General features: G+C 37.9%; 1 protein-coding gene across 2 annotated transcripts; it reads left to right on the forward strand.

Annotated features, from left to right (window-relative positions):
* Positions 1-777: 777 nt before the first annotated feature.
* LOC143847188 (uncharacterized) lies at positions 778-15,285 on the forward strand. Of its 2 annotated transcripts, none has more exons than XM_077355925.1 (11): positions 778-1,476; positions 3,304-3,395; positions 3,555-4,255; positions 6,903-6,973; positions 12,101-12,190; positions 12,314-12,541; positions 12,628-12,726; positions 12,935-13,070; positions 14,353-14,638; positions 14,750-14,922; positions 15,007-15,285. In XM_077355925.1, the coding sequence occupies exons 1-9, from the start codon at positions 1,090-1,092 to the stop codon at positions 14,514-14,516; spliced, it is 1,968 nt and encodes a 655-aa protein (XP_077212040.1). In that variant the 5' UTR covers positions 778-1,089; the 3' UTR covers positions 14,517-14,638; positions 14,750-14,922; positions 15,007-15,285. The 2 variants fall into 2 exon arrangements, with proteins under 2 accessions (XP_077212040.1, XP_077212041.1); XM_077355926.1 differs by having other exon boundaries at positions 780-1,476; positions 12,314-12,508.
* The last annotated feature ends 423 nt before the right edge of the window (positions 15,286-15,708 follow it).

Genomic DNA, 15,708 nt, shown 5'->3' on the forward strand with positions numbered 1-15,708 from the left:
AATGGATTTGATTTGCTTCAGATACCCTACTATATAATATAATGGTCTCATCTAGTAGTCTTTATAATACCTCGGGAGCTAATGAGACTATTTGAGTGAAATTCAACTATCTCAGTTCGTGAGGAGCATATTGGCAATTACTAGCTCCGATGATTAAAATACACATCAATTCTCGAGCCCCCCTGTCCGCTACATTCAAATGGGGTGATACTAGCCATCCAATTTGTGCTGGTTTATATAAAATCATTTTTCGAAAATTTCGAGCCATCCATTTTACGCCAAATATATTCATCGGCTAGGATCATCCTATGCACATGATTTTTGGGCGGCTTATCTACTATTGGAGCCAACGAATGAATGGTTTAGATCAACAAGATAGGTAGGCTTCATTGCACTTTGTTGGTGCTCATATACTTAGACATCAGATAAAATCTCTTTAATCTCATCCCTTAAAAAAAACTGAAATGCTGGTTTTGAGATCTGACACATGAGTGGTTTAGATCATCCAATTATATGGGCCCTAACGTCATGCCTTGGAATTATTAAAGGTCGTTTTTTCGATTGAATGGTTAGGATCATTCATGAGATCTAAGCTCATCATCATTGTGTTGAGAAGATAAACGGTCATGATAACCTGTAGATGTTGGGCTCAAAATCATCCGGACTAAGTGATCTGGAAGAAGCATAAAAGTGAATTTCTTTGTAGCAACACATGGCTAAAGATTAAAGAATACGTCTTGGGGAGGTTTACCAACTTAGAAACAAAGGCAGAAATCTAATTCTAAAATGAATGCTGAGGTTTTTACTATAGCAAACGTGCCGTGCCTGCATCACAGGCCGACACGATTTTACAGCTTGACATGTGTTAAAGCTTCTCAGCAGAGCATATCCAGTAATCCACCGTATGAAGCAACCAGGCAGGAGATGAAAAATGTAGGGTGGCCAGTTGGGTAGATAAGAAGAATTGTACAGACTGAATTCAGACTCCACCCCTTTTTTTTTGTTTTTTTCTTCCCCACTCGCCCTTTTGCTTTTTCTCTATACAGAGAGAGAGAGAGAGAGAGAGAGAGAGAACAAGAGAGAGAGAAGATGGAGCATCTTGTTTCGTCATGCCCACCCAATTCCTTACTCTTCAATTCCACTCTCTGCGCGTGCAACCCGGGATACCTAATGAACCCCTCAGGTATTGGTAACTGCACCCTTTTTAAAATCTCCCCAGATCAACAATGGGCTGTTAGTTCCGGAGTGGATTACTCGATTAGGTTTCCCAAAACCATCTTCTCATTCGATTCTATCACCAAATTCACGCAGTCTCAGGCCATCTTTCTCGAGGCCACGCTCATCGCGCTCCTCTCATGGTTCGCCTTCTGCCTCGCCGTTCGTTTAGGGAGTCTGGACGGCGGCCGGAGTCCATGGTTTAGAATCAGGTGGTGGATTAGCCGCTTGGATTTTTGCTACGCCACTCGGCATTGGCTGGTGAGCTTCTTCAGACCCCGTAAGGTTCTTTAAAACAAAAATAAGAGAGTACTCGATAAAACAGTATGTACCATTTGTCGAGACTCGAGAACCCAGCTTTAAATTTTAGATAGACCTTTTTAAGTCTACCCTGAGGCGGTTTTTGTAATTTTACAAGATTTACACATCAATTTCCAAGGTTTTTGTATCACTGCTGAAACACATACTTAAACCGAAACCCGAAACTTTGCTTTGAGCAGTGTTTCAGATTATTCTTCATTTATGAACTACTAAATCGAGGATAAATTTACTTTTTATTATGTTGATATCATTATTTCTGGTGATGACTGAGAAGGTATTGCTTGTCTGAAATCATTTATTTAGTCATCCTTTCGAATGAAGGGTTGGGTCTTCTCACATATTTTCAGGGCTTAGAAGTATCCCAATTCGAACGAGGTATTCTTGTTCGTCATAAAAAAACAAACAAACAAATTACAAGGAACTTAATCAGACTTGCCAATTTGACAAACAACAAAGTAGTTGATACTCTAGTTGAACTGAACGTCAATTATTGAGAGGTTGATGGTGTACTTCTTGATGATCCAACGACTTGTCAGGAGCTTAGTTTATTTGAAAATGAGACGAAATATTGCATATGCCGTTCATATGGTTAGTTTATTTGTTTGTTCGGGAGTCTTAGTTGGTTTGTGAGTCCTAGTAGGTTTATGAGGTCTATTTTAAGAAGAGAAGTCTATGGAAAGAGTCTTAAGTTCATAGAAGTCCTAGTCATAATAGAAATTGAGGGTTACAACTTGATTTGGGTAGGTTTTAGGAGTCCTAATTCTACCCAAATCTTGAATTTCGTGGGAAGCACTTTGTTTATATATGTATGGCCTATGACCTTATTTCTCACGATGGAAGATGAATAAAATTGACTTTTTTTTTTTTTGGTGTAATGCCTTCTTGCCGTAAGGTGTGATGCCTCGGTGGACCCCTGATGTGATGTCATTTTTATACCTAAATCTTTTTCGTTCTTTATTCTTCTTCTCTTCTCCATTATTCTTTATTTTTCTTTTCTTTTTTCTTGCTTTAACCCTCTTTATTTTTAGTTCTTGATCTCTACATATTATTCTTTGATCCCTGCGGCCCTTAGTCTCATTAAAAATCCCTTGCCCGCACCTTCCTATTACACATATGCACCCTTCTAAACCTAGTAAAAATATTTTCCAATCTAATCACATATTTTAGTATCCAAAATCCTAATTTTCACTCATCATTTTTACCCCCAATGTCTCTTACATAGATCCTTCCTACATCACCTCGGGCAACTTCAACAGCCAATAAGTATCTCAACTGTCCCAAATCTTTAGTGTGAAAATGTGCCTTTGTTACTGCTCGGTTGCATCTATTCCACCTACACCACTGTCGGAGATAATAATATCATCAATATAAACAATCAATATCACTACACCTAATGTTTGCTTGTGAGTAAAAATTGAGTGGTCATCATAAAGTCATCAATGAGAGGTTTTCCATAACATACATGCATTGTGTTCTAACACAGCTTTTTCAATTACCTAGTTGAGTCAATGTGTTCTTGAAATACTATGCGAGTCAACCTCGTAAGACTACCCACCAATTTCAGAGTTCATTTTGTTTTTTAAGCTTTTGGTCTTTGTGTTAGTTTTATGAAGCAAAAGTGCAAAACAGTAAAATTAGATAATGTTGTAGAATGTACAAGTCATAATCACATTTTCAAAAAAAGAAAAACAAAAAAGAAGTACAAGTCATAATCTGGTTGTATTCCTTTTGATTAACATCAGAAACTGACATCTCTGTTTGATGTAGGAGGACCAAAAGTTTGTGATGAAGCGGAAAACGGAGCTAGGGGGCACTTTTTCTGTAGCAAGTGGGATATTGTTCATTGGCTTGTTTGCCGCGTGAGTGGCTCACGGCATTCTATAATCTAAATAAATTACCAATGTCTTTGTTTCAAGCTTTGAACGTTCATTTTTTTCCTAAGGTCAGAGTGTTGTCATGACTTTTTATTTTTGGCATTTCGAGTTGCTATTGACTTGTCTTTGTTCATCCTTTCTTAGGTTACTGTACCACATTATTGCAAAAAGAACTGTGGAGGTGTATAATTTAAAACCTGCAAATGCGCCTGAGTTACTCTCCTTCGTTAATGACATGGAATTTAATATAACCACGATCTCAAGCATGAGCTGTTCACATTTACGCGGTCTTGGTACTTTGGTGTCTGGTACTCCTGGGTCCACTTACCATAGAGTTTCCCCTTTGTCAACCTTCTCAGACTACTATTGTCACAACACAAGCAAGGGACCGACTGTTACTATCAAATGCAGCCAATGTCGAGTCCCTCCAGACGACTTCTTCATTTCATGGCAGTTTGTTGATCTACCAAATGACCCTGCTACTGCTGTGGGTTTTCAGTTTAACCTTACGGCAAAGAATCACGGTGACAATAAACATGTGAGCTTTGTCAGTGGCACACTGAAGTCCCGGAGTAATATTGATGATAAGCCAAATACATTTAGAGGGGCAGATGTAAATGTATTGGAATTTCATTTGTTTCCTCGGATTTATCATAATTTTCATAATCTAAGGCTTATTCAGCCTCTGTTTCATGAATTTCTTCCGGGTTCGTCGTTTTTCGATTCGAACCAGCTCCAAGCGTCTCTTCAAAGTTCTAAAGATGGATTAATCAATACCACATTGCATGTCAACTTTCTCTCCGACTACATTGTTGAGATTGACAATGAGAATATCTTGGGACCTGGTAAGGATTTTGTATCTGTTATTGTATCAGTTAAATTGTGGCATATTTCTTTCATTCCTTTTCCCATTTATTTTTTTGAACCCGTGTGTAACTCATTCAAATCCTATTTATGAAGCTGAGCTAGATAAAGTTGAATTTCTTGGATGAGGAATTTTAAGTGATGTAAATGAAACACAATTTTTGAAATTGTAACAGCCAATGAACAAAGTGTAAGATAAAAAGCAGCGCATATGAGTGTGAGCATGTGTGTGTGTGTGTGTGTGTATATATATATATATATATATATATATGTATGCATGCATTGTATAAGCCACACACACACACACACACACACAGATATATATATATATATATATATATATATATATATATATATATATATATATATATATATATATATGTCTCCTGTATTTTTTTTTTCAATTAGCACTTTAGCAATAAGCCATTTATTACTTTGAGATTGCTAATATAGTTTCCTTGGTTCCTGTTTTATATTTTACTATAGGAATTATGCCATTCTTATGCCGAGATGACTTTCTAGCTCCATTTATTTATCGATTTTATGCCATGAGGGTAGTTGAGGGTTAACAGAACCTCAAATTTCTTTTCTAATGTCGGGTATCTTGATCTCCAAATTGATAAAATTAGAAAACAATAATGGGAGAATGCAATTACCTATAATAATTTTTTCACTATGTATGGGATGCTCTCTTTTTAGGGTTCAACATCATGAGGGGAGATTGGCCCACTTGGTTTTGAGCTAACCCCCTTTGTTTTTTTACACTAAAAAGCTTACAAACTGGGAAATGCTGCAACTCTAATGATTCTGTCATTTGCTCTCCTTTTAGGATTCAATGTCATGAGGGGAGACTAGGACACTTGGTTTTGGGCAAATATCCCTTGTTTTATCATGCTACGAAATCTTCCATAGAAGGTTGTGGGTCTATTCTTTAGCCCCAATGACGGTCTACAAACGTACATAACTTGATAGCTTTCCACTCTTAAGCAAGGTTTTAGATTTCGGTTTTGGTTGGAAATTTCGGTGGAGATCTTGTAAAATCACGGAAACGTATGGAAACATATGCCAATGTTGAAATTTTAAGGTGAAACTTCGGGAAGTGCTAGAATAAGCTCAAATACATACCTAGAAACCATGACACAAGCAAAAAAGTCATCTATATTGGCTTAATCACATCGAATATCGAATACCTAGTGACATGGTTAATTGAAAGTACATTGTTGTCTAAATTTTTCTAGACCCAATGATGGTCTCTTCTACAAACGTACATGGATTGATTTGCACAGTTAATTGAAAGCACATCATTGTCTGAATTTTTCTTTTCTGTTAGATCGGGAAGAATGCTTCTAGATCTGAGTGTTCTTGAATCCGATCAATGCAATTTATTTTCTTGATTGGAGAATAGATCTGCACATCAAGGTTTCAGGTTTTTGGTTTTAGTATGCATTCCGGTTGTGACAAAAAAAGAAACATGCTGGTTTCAGACGGAAATTTTGTTACAAATCCGATAAAATCATGAAAGCTTGTGGTAATATATCCAAATGATGTATATTTAAGATGAAACTTTAGGAAGTGCTAGAATAAGCACAAATATACACTAAATAAACCATCACATAAGCAAAAATCCACCCATAATGGTTTAACAACATCCAACACTTAGCAGCATGCGCTGTCGTGGATGTCTAATAATTTAGTACATACCACATTAAACATGGAATTTTATAAATATTTATGCATAATCCATAGTTCACATTTTATATGCAATTCATATAAATATAATTATGTAATACATAGTGGTATATTATACCATAAATCCATAATACACTTATTTTGGTTTTGGTACGCGGATGAAAACACAAACATTTCGATTGTTTTGTGTCAATTTCGGTGAAAATTTAAAACCATGATACACAGGCAATCTCGATCTGACTCGCTTGGAAATAGATCTGTGTAGGATTCACTACCTATGAGAATCAACTTCAGCTTTATTTGTATAAATTGGTGTCGAGATCGGAGGACGAATTTCTGGTAATTCTTGGATGAATCTACACAGTTTTAATGTTTTCTTGCTCTTAAAGTTCAAATTCATATTGATCCAAGGAAAGAATTGAGCAAGAAAGGATCCATATATTTTTGCCACTGTCACCATATTAAAGAATAGAATTCAAGGGAAAAGGTTGAGGTGAGTTTTACATCTTTGGTGTCCCGAATTCAATTTATAGTATAGGACTTGCAAATATGAACCAAAAATGCCGATGAAAGGAAACAAGGGAAAAGTACAAACTATTACATAGCAAGAAAAAAAGAAATAAAAACAACAAATGGTTCCTCTATGGCCAACATGGTCATTACTTGGTTAATTCACTTTTGAAAAATATTTTGATTCCTTCTGATTACATGTATTAGAGGCTCAACAATACCAGCTGTGACCATCACTGATTATTGAGACTGCTTCTTATGTTTAAAGATGAATTACCATGATGTCAAACGTAACCTCGAACATTTCATGCTTGTTATGTTTTAACTTTCATAATAACCTGTTCTTTTTTCTAAAATCTCATTCAATTTCGCCACCTTTCCTCAGCTGTTCATAAACTAAGATCCGTTGCTATTTTTTAACACATGCAGTGAGCTTCATTGCGGATGTTGGGGGTCTGTGTGCCATTAGTTTCGCCATTTTCTTTGCCTGCTTATTAAAAGTAAGTTTTTTCGTGACTGTAGGTATTCTTTTTTTTCTTCCTATATATTTATATGTATGAAAGAAAATTTAATAAACATATGGGAAATATCCATTAAAATTTATAATGCCCTAGAAAGGGCCTAATAAAAGGAAACTAAATATTGGGCAGATACTTCCAAGTAACTACATCATTACAAGAAACATTAAAATTAGCTAAGCGGCCAGCCGATGCGTTTCCTTCATAATGAGCATGGGAAATATAACACCGCATATGCTTTATATAAAAACTCTATCTCCCTAACATTCTAGAGAAGTGCAAGGAGGATGGAAATCATACTTTAACTCGTTTATCACTCATAAAGAATCTCTTTCAATCCATGATTGAACTCTGAATTTTTTCCAGGATCTTCAAGCTGGTATTATGCCCTCATCACCTCTGCATAAATAACATGATAATATGTAGCATGGCCTACAAATTTTAAAATCACCTTGCCTTGGAGTAGAGGCTTCACTTGAAAAGCCAGGCAACTCCATAGTCATGAAATGTTACTTTATTACTACCCTCAAAATCTAATTTAATCCGGCTAATAAATGGCTTTTTCTTTTTTCCATTAATCAAACTTTTATGAACTTGCCAACAAGACCCTGCAAAATCTAACCACGTTAAGAAGTTCGATGACCATGAAAAACTTCTGAAAACCAAACCAATTTAATTAGCTTACTTCAACCATAATTGCATTAATAACATCCTTAATGTTAGCCTCCAGAGAACACCTTAGAGCTGTTTGTGTGCGCGCGCACCCGAAGGGGGGGGGGGGGGGGGGGGGCGCGGCGGGGGAGAGGGATCAATAAATCCTAGCCCTCAAATTTATATTCCTCTAAGCTTTGAAGACCAAGGGATGAAAGCCAGGGGAAGAGAGAGAAGAAAGAGGAAAAAAGGAGGAGGAGAATAGAAGAAGAGAAGAAGAAGAGAAGAAGAAGAAAGGGAAATAAGAAGGAAGAAGAGAAGGGAAGAAGAGGAAGAGAGGAAGAAGAAAGAAGAGGGAAGAGAGAAATCCGAGGGGAGAAATTTATAATATGAAATTTCTATTAATATTATTCCAAAAACTACCTGTCCAAAACATGAGGCCCTCATATGTATAGGCAATGAGAATAAAATAACATGAAAATCAATAAAATCCCCAAATCTAAATAACATGGAAATAAAATCCCTACAAGTCAATCATACTAATTGGGCAAATTTGCCACTTATTGGGCCCCATGGGTTTGATCCCGCTTAAAGTAGCGCCTACGAGACTCATCATTCTCCCCTTCCTGAAAAGAACTCGTCGTCGAGTTCCCTACTAGCCTCGTCATTGTGGTAGTCCGCCTAATCAAATATGTAGACTGCCCACTCAAGCAGTAGGAGTCATAATCAGTCGAAGTCACTCGTGCTATATAATGTCCGTGACCTCCGTGAAAGTAGTTTAAAACGCTAGCGGAGCACTAGGGAAGAAATCACTCATGTAGAGTTGTTAGAATTCAAACCTCTTCTGAAAAGCAAATTGGCTAGGAAGATAACAATGTACTCTTCTTGGACTTGCGCAGTAACTGTGGGAAGCATCAATCCCTGACCAGCCTCCAAAAGGCCATCACCAATAGTCACCCGTCGGTATCTCATCGGGCTCAATGAAATCAGCAATAAAGTCATCCGCTGGTACCATAACTAGCTCAGTGTCATCGTCCCGTGTGCTGAAATCCTCTTTGAATATCTAATGCAGACTCAACACTGCCAGTCTACCGCTACGCTCATTTCCTGATGTGGAATAGGCATCCTCAGTGGAATGCACTAGGTCTCTATAATCTTGCAATTCCTCATCAGTCACTGTACTCTCCGGCTGTGTATCTACCTGATCTGGTTGTGCTAGAAGATTTGACTAAGCATGGTCTGACGTAGGCTTGGGCTCACCATCAATAACCGTCTCACCAACACTAGCATCTAGCTCGTCATGGGGCTCCTCAATAATACTCACAACTTCTCCCCATATTGAGAACTAACATCATCAATAGGTGGTAGAGGAGAAGTGGCTAAGTGGCCTGTCCGCAAATAAAACTGACTCAGAAGAAGTTCTATCCTTTTCATCCCGGCCTTATATCAAGCTTGAGTTCATGTTGGGCTGCGGCTTCTTGTTCATGGTGAGCTGCGACTTCTCGTTCACGACGGGTTGCGGCTTCACGCATCAATCTCTTTTCATACTGATAAAGAGCCACTGGCACATAAGCCCTCATAAACTCTTCACTGACCTCCCCCATCGACGGAATGGAGGCTCGCCTAAGTTACGACGCTCAGTTACCATGTGTTCCCACAACAACTTGGCTTGTCGTCTCGCGGCGACTCTGACGTGGCAAATGGTCGCTTGGTTATCATAACCGTAGTACTCATGGTATTCCTCAGGTACATTAATCCACTGTAGACATGCATCCTCATAATAGCTACAGGGGTGTAGCCATTAAAATATCGATTATTGTACCATTAAAATATGGAACAACAGGTGGAGCCATTGTGGATCGGTGTCGAAAAATACCTCCAATAGCGCTTATCATGGTACAATATTGACGATCTCACAAAGATGAAATATCAGTAGTTTTCCATTTATTGATCCCATCTTTCAAGGAATCGATCCTCCTTTGACTGTACAAGAATATGTGGAGCTCAGCATGTCTGGAAGCACGGGAGAACGTTCTTTTGCTGATATTATCACCAGTATTCGATACTGGGTTATTCATAGTATTACTATACCTTCCCTATTCATTGCGGGTCAGTCCCAGTGTTGCTGATCATCCTCTCGGACCAGCTACTGATCATCGCCTTGGTAATCTATTGCCTCACCAACTAGCTAATCAGACGCGAGCCCCTCCTCGGGCGGATTCCTCTGTCTTACCGCGGCTGCTGGCACAGAGTTAGCCGATGCTTATTCCCAGATACCGTCATTGCTTATTCTCCGGGAAAAGAAGTTCACGACCCGTGGGCCTTCTACCTCCACGCGGCATTGCTCCGTCAAGCTTTCGCCTATTGCGGAAAATTCCCCGAAGTTGAGTGATTCAGTAAGATAGAAGAGCAATTGACCCGTTTGTTTCCTAGTTTCCTATAGGTTGACCGATTCAGCTCGGCCAATTGAGACAGATAGGGAGCATGCCATTCAAGGGCTGGTTTTCCTATTTATTTGAAATCTTATCCCGTCGTCACCTTGTAAAAAGCTAATGCTAAAAATAAGAGGAAGATCACCGTCTCATCAGTCTCTAATGTGGAAAGAAACACAATGCTTTTCGTGGATCTCAGATCAGACTTCCGGACAGCTTTGATCGGCGGTCGGATCACAACGGCAGATGATATGTATACCCAAAATAACACTGGCGCTCGTTTTGGGCACTGAGAATGGACTGAATATAATCTTCAAGTCGTCCCGAACAATTCTCATGTTTAAGTCGCGGCCTAATTTTCACCCGAGAAGGCTCGACAAAGAGCGAGTGTGTGTGTGTTAGTGAAGAGAGAGAGAGAGAGAGAGAGAGAGAGAGAGAGAGAGAGAGAGAGAGAGAGAAGCGACTCTTGTTTTTTATTTATTTTTTGATCGGTAAGCTGGGGTTAGGCAGACCCCTACCAGTATATAAATTAAAGAAAGATATTATAATGAAAGAAACAAGACCACTCCCCAATCCTGAGAACAATGGCTAAGGGAGGGGGAAACAACAAAGATAATAATACCCTTGACAACAAAACAAGCAAGAGAATAGAGAAAACATGTGAAATCTAGAGCCGGTCCTCATGATTAAGCCACTAATGATCCAAGGCGCCTTTCATGTTCTGGTTAAAATACGTTGGTCTCTGGCTCTTCCTCAGCTTCTGAACCTTAGAAGATTTAGTTTTCCTTAGAGAATAGAGAAAACTTGTTTTTTATTATTTTTTAATACTTTACCTGGAACTGAAGTTACAATGTAAAGATTATCTTTAACCCTATCCTTGGTTACCTGTGATTACAGATCACTAGGTAAAGATTTACTCTCTTTTGTTACATGTGATTACTGGCGCTTACTGCTGGCTGCTGAGAATCGACTGAATATAATCTTCAGGTCGTCCTAAACGATTCTTGTGTTGAAGTCGCGCCCTAATTCTCACCCGAAAAAGCCCGAGAGAGAGAGAGAGAGAGAGAGAGAGAGAGAGAGAGAGAGAGAGAGAGAGAGAGAGAGAGAGAGAGAGAGAGAGAGAGAGAGAGACGGTCTTTTATTGTTTTTTTAATGCTTTACCTGGAATTGAAGTTAACCGGGTAAAGGTACCTTTAACCCTATCTTTGGATACATGTGATTACAGGTCACAAGGTAGAGATATACTCTCAGTGGTTACCTGTGATTACAGGCATGGTTTTAAATTTCGACAGAAATCTGAAATTTCAGCCTTTGAATTGATTTTTTTCTTCAAAAATATATAATTTTTCCGGAATTTCGGCCGAAATTACCGAAATATTAAAATAATACCTTTTTTACCTGATTTCGGCTGAAATTTCAGTTTCAGTCAAGGCCGAAACGGAAACTGAAATTTAAATCCATGATTACAGGTCACAAAGTAAATATATGTTCTCTTTGGTTGCCTGTGATTACATGTCACAAGGTAAAGATATACCCTCTACCTGTGATTACAGGCAAGGTTTAAAATTTCGGTTTCGGACCTTGAAATTTCGAAATTTCGGTCGAAATCTGGTACAAAAAATAAAAAAATAAAAATTTATTCATTATTAAATTTCGGCCGAAATTACCGAACTTTCGGCCGTCGAAATTTCGGTGAAATATTAAATTAATATTTAAAAAACAGATTTTTTGTGTCAAATTTCGGATTTTCTGAAATCTTGGCCGAAATAAATGACCATTTCGGTTTTGTGTAGTTTCGGTGTCGGTCTCCACTGAAATTCGAAATTTCGGATTTCGGTCGAAATTTAGAACCATGATTACAGGTCACAAGGTAAAGATATACTTTACCTTTCTTTGGCAGAGATGTACGTGCAAGCCTAAAAGTGATATCTATGTTTCTCGAACTTCAAGCAGAGTTATGCTAGCCCTTTATTTATTTTTAATTATTGAATGTATCAGTAAATTATGTATTTTGCTCAATTTACAGATGGAATACAAAATTAAGAAGCTTCGTATTGAAGATAGTGTGTTTCGGAATATTAGAAGTCAGAGGCGAGCCCAACTGCGTTGGGATAAGGTAGGCATTTCAAACACATGGAGCAACTGACTTTTTATCTAAGTAAATAATATTTGTTGTTTATCTAAATATTTATTGTTGTTATATCATATTGATCTGTGCTTTCTTTACTTTCATAACAAGTTGAGGAAATATGTAATGTACACATGGGGCCGTACCAAACTAGACGAAAAGAGTGACAGTTCTAGAAAACAGCATTTTCTGAGCAGTAAGATTCTTGGATCATTTTCTGGAATGGGATCTCTACACAAAAGAAAACAGCAAAGTAGAAGTGATTCTATCAATTATGACAAAAGAATCAGTCACTCTGTTGGGACGGTAAATCTCTTTTCCGTACATTTTCCCAAGAAGGTAAACTTGATGCCTAATGCAGATGACACTAATATTTGATGTTCCTTCACTTCATTTTAAATGTATCAAAAACTCCTATAATGCAGAATATCATTCCGAAAGGCACCCACACAGAGAGTGTAAATTCATGTCTAGCTAGGAGTGCTACTGATCTTGAAAGAAATTTCCCTTCAGAGGGTGAGGATGTGAGTAATATCTTCTTAATCATTTCTGGGTTAGTTAGTAATTTAGTATTGCTATCAGGTTTATTTGATATGTAAGCTTCATGATAAGGTTTGCCTAACATATTTCTTTCGGACTTGATTATATCTTTTTACTAGTAAATATGGGTTGCTGCTCAATACTAATTGATCAACTCAGTATGTTATTTGATTCACCTTTGTTCTTCTCAAGGTTCCCGGGCATGAAATGCTTAGCATTGAAAAGGAAAAAAGAAAGGATTCTTCCAGTGATTCTTGCAAGGGAGATATCTTTCATCCTCAAGTACCACTTCCTAACAGTAATAGGCATCAGCTTCCACCTGTTCAAGGTAATAAATAATCTAGAAGCTTCTAAGCTACTTTCATATATAGTAAAATTTGAAGTTTTGTGGGGTGCTAGGAGTTTCATATTTTTTGCTGTCAATAAAATGAATCAAATGATATCCCTACTGCCATTGAAATCATATGATAGGCATCTAATTTAGATACTCTTCTGGACAAAGAAACTTGAATGCTTTCCTTTTTCCTCTTTCTTTTTTTGAATAGCTGCTTTCCTTTTTCTTATTCTTAGGTTTTGGTAGTATAATAAAGAAGATGCTATCTACAAATGCTTAGTTTCTTTCCAATTTTCTAAATAATATCTTGACCGATGCCTGCGTTTCTCATTCAATTCATCTATCTAGTAAACCCATTCCTTAAAGAATTGAAAAGAAAAGGATTATAGAGATTGGTGAAAAAAATTTACGTGCTTCACTCAAATGTATGAATCAAAATGGTAAAAAGAATAACCAACACAATGGAGAATCATCTCTGGAATAAATAAATTTCATGAATATTGCTTATAATTATAAATTACAATGGAGTATGAATTTCTCACTAGAAACCAGCCAACAATTGAACCACAACCATTTTTTTTATTTTATTTCAAATGATAATGATGGTGAAAAATTACAGCGAGTTGACATGTAATAAGAAAATAACAATAACACCAGAAAATTAAAGACAGCAAGCGACCAAAATAACTCCACAAAGGGGTAAACCATCACCAAATGCTAATATCAGGATGTCAACACCCTCCATGCCATGTGATTCAGCCAGGCTATTGAGGCTTCTTAGGATATCCTTTGCAGATAAGAGCCCTCTACATAATTCCAGCCCTTCCAAAACGACACTAAGTGACACGGGCTTCGACTTGGTCTGTGTTTCCAGGTGTCAAACTTTTGTCCTATGACTCAACCACATGGTGGCCCACTAGATCAACAGCCCAGATCACAATTCATGTATACTTTATGTAGCCAAGTATGATAATATTTCCTTTGATTCTCTACTCAATGGCAGCTTTTAGTATCTCCAAATTATGTAGCTAAGCATGACAATCCTTTCTTTGATTCTCTACTCAATGGCAGATTTTAGTTTCTCCAAATTAGGTGGCAATTTATCTTAACCAGTTTGCTTTCTAATCAAAGAGAAAAAAAATTGTCACACCTGTTTATGTTTTCTGACACAAAAATGGTGCTTCTCCTAATTTGGTTGCCAGTCTTGAAACTTGTCAGAGATGCTTGTGAGTTCTTTATTTAGTGCTCGTAAGTGACATTTTTCTTTCCGTTGCAGAAATTAGCATCGATGTGGGAACCGATATCTCAGTCCTCCAGAGAAATCTCCAAGATTTGCGTGACTATAATGTTCGTCTGGAGGAAAGATTGATAGCTGCAGAGTCTTTGCTTGAAGATTTACTCCACAAGGTAACCCTTTCAAGCAATACATGCCCAACGTAGCATGGAGGTATTGAACAAATAATGCCCCTCTGTGTGAAAATGAGTTGTGTCACCCAGATTCTTGCAAGGGTCCACTAGATGGCGAGCTGTCGGTCGAAACTTGTTTCGAAATACTTCTCCATGTAAGAAAGAGTGGACTATTAACTATTCCCTGATTTATATGGCTGTTCGATTTCCGTTTTCAGTTTTTTTTTTTTTTTTTTTCACTTTGTTTTTTATTTGTTTGTGTGAAGCTTACGGATACTACCACAGGCGCCATTGCTGAGAGGAGAGTTGAACCCATAAATGTGGTGTTGCAGAGCTTGAGAGCCTTATAATGGGTGCAATGTTCGTCGGGTTTGTGAATTGTAGATTGCTGTAAATTCTGGGGCTGATCAAATGACTAACTCAACCCCACAAACAAAGGGTAATGTTTCCAAGTTTATATTTCCAAAGAATATATATTCTATTTCATTGTTTTTGCTTTTTGGTTTCTTCCATGGATACACAGGTTCTTGGTCATCAGAAATGTCACATCAACCCTCTTTGCAGAGTAATTAGAAAATGAGGCCATCTGACCTCCGACCTCTTTAGTCGATCCATTTTTAGTTGTTCAATTCTAATAAATGGCTGAAAAGTTAAAAACAACTGTCTATTATGGTTGAATTCGAGCATGTTTGGAAGGAATGGGATGGGGACACAAAGAATGAGAGAATTTATGTACAAACTTCTTGCATCACAGTCTAATTCACTTGAATCCATTTTAGAACGTACTTGTGTTTTTTTTGGATCTTGAGAGTGCTGAGACATTTTTTAGAGCAAAATGAGTCTGAAAGTCAACCTGAATTCAACTTGGGTTGGGAAAACTCAACTTGAACCCGAACCCGACCTGAACTCAACCCGACCGAAACTGGCTTTTTTTCGGGTTGAACCCGACCCGAGTTGCACCCTTAGTCATAGGTTGTCAAGGTAGCAACCATCGACATTGAGTTTTAAGACGTGTCTAGGAAAGTATCTGTCGCTATCACTTTAGATTGGCATAGTTTTTGGGTTCTAGGACATCCAAACAAGGCCTATGATGCATACCATTGAAAGAGTACAACCCGATATGCCGTGTGGGTGCGCCACTTAATATTACAATGAGGTCGTGCCATATTGAAGCGTCTAGGGGTGCAACTTGGGCTGGGTTCAACCTGAACCCCAATGGTTTTAA

This window comes from Tasmannia lanceolata, unplaced genomic scaffold, assembly GCF_043159265.1.
Source record: "Tasmannia lanceolata isolate RefF3 unplaced genomic scaffold, GAP_Taslan_0.1 ptg000015l, whole genome shotgun sequence".
In the NCBI taxonomy this organism is placed as follows: domain Eukaryota; kingdom Viridiplantae; phylum Streptophyta; class Magnoliopsida; order Canellales; family Winteraceae; genus Tasmannia; species Tasmannia lanceolata.